This window comes from Anomaloglossus baeobatrachus, chromosome 5, assembly GCF_048569485.1.
Source record: "Anomaloglossus baeobatrachus isolate aAnoBae1 chromosome 5, aAnoBae1.hap1, whole genome shotgun sequence".
Lineage (NCBI taxonomy): Eukaryota > Metazoa > Chordata > Amphibia > Anura > Aromobatidae > Anomaloglossus > Anomaloglossus baeobatrachus.
In genome coordinates, this window is record NC_134357.1 from 102689902 (window position 1) to 102700651 (window position 10750).

At 44.1% G+C, this 10750-nt stretch overlaps 1 protein-coding gene across 1 annotated transcript in view; it reads left to right on the forward strand.

Annotated features, from left to right (window-relative positions):
- The window catches only part of MINPP1 (multiple inositol-polyphosphate phosphatase 1), a 92576-nt gene extending 82799 nt beyond the window's left edge, over window positions 1-9777 (forward strand). The window contains exon 6 of the mRNA XM_075348730.1: window positions 7180-9777. Coding sequence (XP_075204845.1) covers window positions 7180-7579 — 400 coding nt within the window. The 3' untranslated portion in view covers window positions 7580-9777. The remainder of the gene's footprint in view (window positions 1-7179) is intronic.
- Window positions 9778-10750: the final 973 nt, after the last annotated feature.

The window sequence follows — 10750 nt, forward strand, 5'->3', positions numbered from 1 at the left end:
CAGTAATCCCCGTGTGGCCCCGGCCTTAAAATTGGACTAACATGATAAGAAGTTGATATACTCTGAAAATCTTTTCACGACAAGACTCTTTTTTTTTTTTTTTTTTAATTTGAAGAACAGTGACTGTTTGCACTCAAATCTTAGAGGTTGTCCATTACTAGGACAACCTTGTGTCGTTCCTCATGTTTGGCCCCATTGAAATAAAAAGCTTATACTCACCTCCGCTGGTGGCGCTTTGCCGGCAATTGCGTTCACAGAGCGCACGTGAGGTTGTTACTAGAGATGACCGTATCCAAGGTTCAGTATTTGTATTGAACACAGATTTTAAAAAAAGAAGTTGGAGTTTGAAGATTGGGTGCTTTATGTATGCAAACTACTCTTGCGAGCATCACTGTGCTCAGGTATGCTCAGTCCTCAGCCCAGTGCGAGCTGCTTGCAGTGTTTGATCGGCTGTCACTGGGGGTAACAACAGCAAAAAATTAATAAAATGGCCCCCGATTCTGAACGGTTTATGTCTGACTACATGTGAGCGGAGACCCGAACTGCCCAATTTGTGACTTCCATTGGGGTTCCCAAACCGAACTTTTCAAAAAGTCCAGCTCCACTCACCAAACCAAACTTCCATGGCTCCGTTCATCTTTAGTTGTTACGTCATGCGACCCTACGCCCAATCACCGCTAGCTCCTCTCTCCCCAACTTGGCAAGCATAAGTAATTAGCAGTAAGTGAGTGGCCAAAGGCAGCTGTCACCTCCTGGTGGTTACTCATAAGTCTGTAAAAGGTAGCATTACTTACCACTACAATAGTCCACCACTCCAGGGGACTGATTGACTGTGACATTATTTACGATAGGACTACATTGGAGACTACCTTATCAATGGCTTCTGTGTTCAGGTGACTAAATGGACAGAATAAGAGATGGCAGAATTGGTTCTGGTTCATCAGCCAGGTTGGTAATCTGTGACCATTGGATGTAGGGATGTGAATCTTCTTACCTCTCAGCATTCCCGGCTTCTCTTAATTGCCAAGCTGGTGCATTGCTGTGCGTGCATAGCGACGCAATGATGATGTTGCTCCGGGAGGAGAAGATTTTGCAGGTCTCACGTCCAGCGGTCAGAGTAATGACCTGGCCAATGGACTAGACTTCTTTAAATCGATTCTTCCATTTTTAGACCCGCAACACACATCCGTTTTTTTTTTGTACGTGTGCGGTACGTATTTGCACGTACCGGAGACACGTACACACGGAGACCCATGTTATTCAATGGTAGATGGCACACGCATGTAAAATCACACGGAACGTGTGTCCGTGTCGTAAGTACGTGTGTGCGCTTTTCTACACGGACGACATGTCCGTTTTTGGCCGGCAGCACGCAGGCACGGACCCGCTTCAGTCTATGGGTCCGTGCCTGCACGGACCGCACACGGAGTATGTCCGTGTTCAGCACGTATCGTATGTGTCCGTTTTTAATCACAAAATCTGAAACACTTGTTACGAATGTATCAGGTCAATTGATGGCAAACAAAAACACCAGGATCTCATGATGAATGATTAACAATGTTAATTGGGTAAGAATGCGGGCCTTTAAAAAAAAGCAGCACACGGACAGCACACGTATGTATTTTATGTCAATACGGACATTCCACACGCACACACGGCTCGCATACGCCATCACACGGATGCCATACGTACCGGAGAAATGCCCCTAAAAAAGGGAACTCGGACCCGAAAAACGGACCGTGAGACACATACATTTTTTTTGCGGAAGTGTGTTTTAGGCCTTAGACAGTATGTTATCACTTTCTGTTTTCAAGAGGATCACAAAAGCAGCGACGCTGGAGCAGTGGATGATTGAGAAGTAGAGAATAACCTTTCTAAGAAAGAGTGAAGAATAAGAATGTATTGGGTATGATGATCCGGCAATAAAATGTGGTATGAATGAAACGATGACTTTGTACGATATTTCTCTTCGATACGCTGTTTAACTAGAAATCGAGCATTGTTGAAGGGAAGTCAGCAGGTTCATGTCACTGATTATAATTGATTAAGTTTTATTGCAAGCAATTATATATTTGATCAATTACATAATCCATATTTTGTCAATAATATTTCAGATAATTTTGTTTTAACTGTTCTTGATATGAGAGTTGGGAGGAGACTAGATAGAAGTAAATGCAATGTCATATCCCATATCAGTACGCTATAGATTCATTGACTTGAACATGGGCAGTACATCCTCTACTTGTAATCCTGTCTACAAGGCAGGCATAATCTGCTTTTCGTCTTGCATATTTTATTCAAGTACGCACCTTGTCCTTGAATCGTTTGGGCTCATTAATAAGTAGATCTGCATTCATTTAATAGTCCATTCACAGTGGACACAAAAATTGTCAATGCGATATGTTATCCCTGTTGTCAGCAGCACTTCCACAGTTTATACAGGACATTGTTTTGCCGTCGGCATTGATATTCACATCGGTGTGAGCCATCAGATGTTAGAAGGGGTTTGTTCATGGTCTGATCCGCCGCACGTTTAAATGGGCCAGTGATTGAGTTCCCAATCTGTTGGTGGGGACTACAGAGGGTCAAAGCTTTTGGATAATTGCCCCACTTGTCCTCTCATATAATCCAGTCCTCTATAATGTAGTATCTGTCCTGTACGTGTGGTTACATTAAAGTTTGGCAAGACAAAACAATCACTGATCTCGGGGAGACCAGCCAGAGAAAACACTGCCAGCAGCCAGCAAAGGCGCTGTACACAGTGAAATCCTAGGTGCATTGCCCCCTTGTCATATCATGAAACTCGTCAAAGAGTTGGATATTGACTAAAAGGGCCACTTAATATGGTGGTTATGGTGGTCTCCTAAAAAGAGCCACCCCTTGGCTAGGTCCTTCCCAGAGGAATATCTGGATATTTTCTGTGTCGAGACTCCTAACAGAGGCTCCACGGACCCTTTTTGATTTACATTAAAGTTTGGACATGAGGATCAAAAAAACCCTTTCCACAATTATATATAGAGTGGTCCCTCAAGATTTGTAGTCAAAGTTATCCCCATTTTTAGAAGTTTCCACCTATACACATGATAGGTGATTGATTACTTGCTAATATGTTGTTGTCCAACTGCAGGGACCCCTACCTATGTCAAGAATTGGGCTCTGCGGGGCCTTGTCTAAATGGCGCAATGACCAGGCATCCACATCACCACTCCTATCATTCTCTATGGGACTGCCGAAAAAAGCTAAGCCCTCTACTCTTCTATCTCTGGTTGTCCCATGGAGAATTAAATTTTTACTGATAAGGAAATTTCGAGCAATATATACACAGTATTTTGATGTTTTATGCCAAGAGTAATTAGAATATTCCCCCACTAATTACAGAGACTCCATAATAAGCTGGTGCTATATACCGTAAGTAGTCAGAATAAATAAACCGCAAGATTGATCCTGTTATTTTTTTATACTTCAGTTCTCTTATTCGCTGTTTGTAAAAAGACTGGCTGAAAACACAAATCAGAACAAACCTAGGTATTATAATCCCTATTCAGTGTTAGTTTATTAAACCACTACAGTATAATGTAAGCATAACTTGCACGATACCTATGCTAGCAAGATACGTAAAGTGATCTTCTGTGAGAATAGTACACGTCCTTTGTGAAGAGTGTAAGCTCCTTATTAGTTGTATTCTCAGTATGTATTCTTTGTGTATGCATAAAAAAGGCAGTGGGACTGATTAAGGGTTATGGATCTCATTACCTCATAAGTATTCCCATTCCTTCCATGCTTAAAATTTACATTTGACTTCCCCACACTGTACTTTTTATGTGATAATTAATAGATTTATGTCTTGGCTACATAGTTCAACCCTTATACAGAAAATTTTGTAAGTGGGCATAGGGTGGAAAAAGACAGAAGTTATTAAGAACAACATCTAGGAAATAAAACACATCTTTGTCAACTCCGTCTGTGAGTTCAATGAAACGTAAGGAGCTTTAAAGTTGCTGGTAATAATGGAGGTTATACGCAGAAGTTCATCATATTCTAAAATAGTGGTTATGATGAAGCACATTGTGAGAAACGTGCATTAGGTGTGAGGGACATCTGGATTCCCTGCTTTCTGGACAGACCAGGCATAGTGTTTTTGCTTTGCATTATTGTCTTATGCATTAGTCTGATTCAGAATTTTGCCTTTACTGTTCAAGTGCAAGCCTGCCAGTACTGGAGTATTAATGTATGGGTAATCTTGACAAGTTTTGAAGACTAGATTGTAGTTTAGTGGATTTGGATCTAGTAGAAATGGCTGCTTCATTTTGTTTTATTGCCTAAGGTTTCATACTGACCAAAGACCTTTTATATTTGGGAAGTTAGTTGTCTGTGATGTTAAAGGGGTTATCCGGCTTATTTTGAGTTTTTTTCATTATTACCCTATTGGGCTACATTGGGGCAGGTAAGTAGATGGAGACCACTTACCTGCCCTGCTGTCAGCCCCTCTCACCCGGCTCAGAGTGGTCATGTGACCGCTCCTGCCGCGATTAAGCTGCTTCCGGTCATTTCATGTCAACATGGGCAGGGCCATGTTGACATGCAAATCTGGAAACAGCATGTCGCCTCCCTGCTGGGCGTGTACAGTGCGTGGAGTCCCCGCCCCCCTTCCCTGCAGCCTCCCACACATTCCCCCGCACCCCGTACTCTGCCCACAACCTCCCCCTGCACTTCTGTGGGGTCCGTGACCTGGGGCGGGGCCTGCCTGCGGCTGCCGTGGTGTAAGCGCCAGCACCAGGCCCCCTGCTCAGGATCACACATTCAAATGTACTGGCATCACAGATGCCGGTATATTTGAAAGCGCTGATGAGAGGGAGCGCAGCGCTGCTTCTCATCACTGTCCCGCTGTCTGTGCTCTCTTCAGCACAGCAGTGATGTCACTACTGTGCTAATATGTCCAGAGCACAGACAGCGCGCGAACGTGCAGGAGCGGCGGGGACCGAGGATGGGTGAGTATGTACTCCCTACATGTGTTCCATATGGGGGTAGTGGGAATCGGTACACAGCGCCGTGTGTGCGTGCAGAGCCTGATGTGTGTATGCGGTGCAGAGCCTGATGTGTGTATGCGGTGCAGAGCCTGATGTGTGTATGCGGTGCAGAGCCTGATGTGTGTATGCGGTGCAGAGCCTGATGTGTGCGGTGCAGAGCCTGTTGTGTGTATGCGGTGCAGAGCCTGATGTGTGTATGCGGTGCAGAGCCCGATGTGTGTATGCGGTGCAGAGCCCGATGTGTGTATGCGGTGCAGAGCCCGATGTGTGTATGCGGTGCAGAGCCCGATGTGTGTATGCGGTGCAGAGCCCGATGTGTGTATGCGGTGCAGAGCCCGATGTGTGTATGCGGTGCAGAGCCCGATGTGTGTATGCGGTGCAGAGCCCGATGTGTGTATGCGGTGCAGAGCCCGATGTGTGTATGCGGTGCAGAGCCCGATGTGTGTATGCGGTGCAGAGCCCGATGTGTGTGTGGAGTGCAGAGCCCGATGTGTGTGTGGAGTGCAGAGCCCGATGTGTGTGTGGAGTGCAGAGCCCGATGTGTGTGTGGAGTGCAGAGCCCGATGTGTGTGTGGGGTGCAGAGCCCGATGTGGGGCTGTTATTTGCAATGCTGTAGTGATAACAGGTCAGTGCTGGGGCAGAATATACTGACAGGGAATGTGTGTGCAGGGGGCGGGCAGGGGGCGAGGCTGGATACTGAGGTGGGGCTGGACAGTGAGGCCGGGCGGTGCCAGCTCTGACTGGGAAGTGTGGCACAGGAAGTGGTCAGTTTGCTTGTGCTGAATGTAAACAGAGAGCTACAGAGAATAAAGGGTGAATTCAAGAGGAACAAAATTTAGAAAACAAAAAATAACAATGTAGGGGTGTTTTATATGACAATACAGCACAGATTAGCTTAAACTCAAATATTTTTGTTATGTCGGACAACCCCTTTTAAGTATCCTTTCAAAATATTGACTTTGTAGCTTTTAACTAGAGTTTTTGAAAAGCAATATAATTTGTAACAGATGGCAATAGTCCATTGGGCAGAAGAATATCTGTGGGACACAGTTATATGTAGATTGAGTCCTACGATGTCATCATTGAGCCGACCATGGGGACAGTTGCATAGTTATTTTTAGCTGATTAGGTGCTCAACTCTTTACCGGAGAGACTAAAGCCCCCCACACACATTAGATGACTGTCAACTTAACAATTCTTCTGCTGATCTTTCCCATACTCAGGCGTGCTCGGCCAAGTGCTCATGTGTTTTCATTCAGAGAGCTTCTGCCGCAAGATATGTCTATGGATGGCTTCTCTGGAAAAGAATATAGGGATCGCCAGTCTTAAATTTCACATGCCGAACCCATACCTTCCCTGACAATCGTTTGGGGCTATGAGTTTTTTTGACCTCTGTCTAATTTGTATGTTGAGGGGTGAGGTTACACAGTTGAAACAGAACCATCAACTATGAGCTAAGTTAAAAGCCTACCCGTAAATACAGAAACAAGTGTTAAGGTAAGAAGAGACCACATATTGTAATGGTTGTCATAGATTTGTTGACAATTACGGCTGTATAGGAGAAAGAACTCCATGCCATCCAACTGAATTTTGCTCTTTATTCTTCCGGGAAACCTTTCGGTGGATTTTGGGTCACCAAACTAATGTTGATGGATAGGTTAGTAAATGACAAAATCAGACATACCTTCCTGATTATCCAGCGCTGATCAAATTAACTTTGAATTTTGATGTAAAGGAGACTGAAAGTTCATTGATGATGTCCGACCTGACTAGTGCATGGATTGTCTGCATTATTCTCCCAGTATACTAGGTCTGGGCCAGAGCAGGGCATCCAGATGTCCAAAACGCCCAGTAGGCTTTCCACACAATGTGGTTCATGCTTCCCACTAACCCCAAATGATTAATTTAAGGTATGTTTACACGCGGCACGAGTGCTGGGATTTCTTTATTCTCATTTAAATAAAGAAGCGGATTTTGTCAACTTTAAATTCTTTTTGGGCTACAATGACATGCTGTCTTTTTCTGCCTATCCAACCATTGAAACCCTAAACCTCCTGACTGGTTTTCTGATTTTGCATGCAAAAAAATTGCTTGACTGAAAAGTAAAAAAAAACAAACAAACTAAACTATTAATGATTTTATGTATTTCAGATCTCAGCAAATCTCCACTCCTGTGGTTATGCAGTTCGGACATGCAGAGACTCTATTGCCATTATTGGCTCTTATGGGATTGTTTAAGGATGAAAAACCTTTATTGGCTGACAACTTCTCCAAACACTTGGAGCAGAGGTTTCGCAGTGGCAGAATCGTGCCTTATGCTTCCAACCTGGTCTTTGTCTTGTACCACTGTGACTTTGCAGAGTCTCCTAGAGAAGAGTACCAAGTTCAGATGCTGCTTAATGAAAATCTTCTTCCTTTTCCCCATTCTCAACAGTCTGTTTGTGTTTTTGAGGACTTGAAGAAGCAGTACAACCACCTTCTTAACAGATGCCATGTTAAAGACGAATGTCAACTTACAAACGTAACTCATACCTCTGAGGACGAGCTGTAAGGAAATGATGGTGATGATGATTAAGTAAAGGGGGCTTCTTGGGTATTGGAGAAGCAACAAACCCAAAACTAGGATTTATAGTCCGCCAGCTGCTGGCAGGCAATGGGTTTTGTTCTTCGAGTTTAAAGGGAACCTGTCACCAGATTTGGAGACTATAAGCCGCGGCCACCACCAGTGGGCTCTTTTATTTACAGCATTCTAGAATGCTGTATATAAGGCTCCAGGCTGCTCTGTATAACATAAAATTTTTTTTTTATAATACTCACCTAAGGGGCAGTCCAGTCTGATGGTAGTCACTGCTCTCCAGACCGGAGAGCAGTGACAACCATCAGACTGGACTGCTGCGATCTCTGTCTTCCTTCTACCCAGCCCAGTATGGATGATGCGTCCTACATCATCCACACACGCCAACATTACGGTCCTGCGCAGACGTACTTTGATCTGCCCTGCTGAGGGAAGATTAAAATACTGTAATGCACAGGCACTAGGAAAGGTTAAAGACCGCCCGTGCATGTGCACTACAATGCCCTGAGTAGGGCAGATCAAAGTGCGCCTGCGCAGGACCTCAATGCTGGCCAGTGTGCATGATGTATGACAATTCATACACACAGGCCTCAGAAGAAGTAGGATGGTGATCACCGCAGAGAGGAGGGTAACAGCTAAATCCCAGTGGGCTAAGGGAGCTCTGCTGACGTCATGCCAGTGTGACCAAAAGTGGCGAGGCCTCCGCCAACATAGCTGGAAGCAACATAATTTTTTTTAAGTCCACGGGGGCATGGAGTTGTTTATAATAGAAGCAGGGATCTGGAGGTAAGATCCCCAGATGGGGGTGGAGGGGAAGGCAAAGTTCCCCCTTGCATCATTATAGTGGATGGGAGCAAACATTACCACGCCCATTAACCAAGCCAGCCATGCCCACTAACCAATCCGGTCACGCCCAAGGTCCTTCTAGCCACTGGATTTTAGCCACAACCCAGAGAGGAGGCGCCGGACCGGAGAGTAGCGACACCCATCGGACTGGACCGACCCCCTAGGTAACTATTATAAAAGTTTTTTTTACGTTCTACATCGCTGCCTGGGCTCTTGCATACAGTTTTCTGGAATGCTGTGTATAAGAGCTCACTGGTGGTGGCCGCAGCTTATATTCGCCAAATCTGGTGACAGGTTCCCTTTAAGGTAGATTCCTCTGTTTCACCAATGATTTCTGTTTCCTCCATCTCGGGTGTCAGGGATAACTGTTTACCATAAGCTTGAGTGGACCAGTATGCATTCAGTATTATGACGATAATTGCTGTATAATTATGCTGCTCTATGGGATATTAAGTGCAATACGTAGGATCAGCGTTTCTTTTACGCTTGCTTTCAAAGTGAATTTTAGTTATATGGCTTTTATGGTGTGATTTTGATGTGATTCAATAATTTCGTTTTTTGGGGGGTTTTTTGCAATGTTCCAGGGTGTATCTGACATTATATATGGATCTGACCGTAGATGGGAAAGGCACACGTCCTCAATAATAAACCATTACAAATGGTCACTAGTGGACCAGCCAATGTCACTACAATGATAGAAGTTGTGAATGCATGGAGCACCCTTCTTGGCAGTTTTCACGTTTTAATTGCAAGATTAGACCATGCATCAAGAATGTTTATCTACATGTTTGATTAGATAAGAGTCTTGGTTGTGGGTGGTAACGCTCAAGATAAGATTTAGTAGCTTGAAAAAGATTTTTTTTCCAGTATAAACTCACTCATGAACTTTCAGGAGATGATTAGGTTCTTGAATTGTGATTTTGTTTTATGCATTTTGCATATTTTACCAAATTGTAAAGCAACTAAACTGACATGTTAGCTGCAGCCTATGATGGAAACTGACATAATGTATTGATAGTTGAGGGATGCAGTGAATGCAAAAAAAGCTGACTTGTATTAGTGTGCAGTGCAGAGGCGCTGTACCAGGGCATAATAATTGAAAAAAGTTACACAAGGCAGAATACCTACTCAAAGGCTATATTTATACTTTAGAAAAAGGAGGAAAACACTGGCACCATTCAGCGAGCTAACCGCTTAATCCTCTTGTTCCAGGTTTTTGTACGCATTATATGACAGTAAATTCCATTGCATACTGGCCACGGTGCTCATTCCAATAGATCACAATTCACAATATCCATGGAGGAGAGACGGAAGGCACTCACCAGAAATGCGATAAAAGAGCTGTTTATTCAACCATCAGGTCAGGTGGAAAAGGCGTGGGGAGGTGGGAACACACAATCCGTCTGACAACGGCCGTTTCGCGTCTTTACAACTGACGCTTCCACGAATCCATGGACTCGTGGAAGCGTCACTTGTAAAGACGGTCGTCGTCCGACGGATTGTGTGTTCCCACCTCCCCACGCCTTTTCCACCTGACCTGATGGTTGAATAAACAGCTCTTTTATTGCATTTCTGGTGAGTGCCTTCCGTCTCGCCACCATGTATATTTATACATCAAATATAATGGGCTAGTTTAGATTCAAGTCAACGTCTGAGATCTTCATGCCTTCTCCAAGTGATCAAAGCTGTATATATCGATGGCTAGGTTTCGTACTGACTCAACCAGTCTCTAAGACATTTGCAAGAATCTCGGGCTGTGTATGTGCTGCGAAGACAGGCTTTGTGTTTTATAAATTGGACATAAATTTACGGGTGGGGCAAATGGCTGTATTTTTGGTCCAAGTGTGATCCGACAAAACATCGGATTGTATTCGGACCATTGTTAATCTATGGGGCCAAGCATAGATTTTTTTTTCCTTGGACAATGTCTATTCAAGGAAAAAAAATGCTGCATGTCCAAGTGTGATCCGATATTTGGATCGGCTATGCAAGTCCATGAGAGCATGGAAATAGTCAAACTGCACTTGGATCACTTTTGAGTGCACTCCAATTTGGCACACACTCACAATGGAGAAAATGGAGAAATTTTGTTCTCCATCTTCTCAAGATAGTGTGCTCCAATTTACTTATCCGGAAGAATAGGAGCACACCATGCTGAGACTCGGATCACACTCTAATCAGAGTTGGATCAGAGTGTTATTTTTATAATCGGCCCGATCTATCAGATGAGAGAATCTATGGCTGTCTGCTCCTGTCCTAAAATAAATCTGTGACCAGGTTTTTGTCACATAACATGAGAGC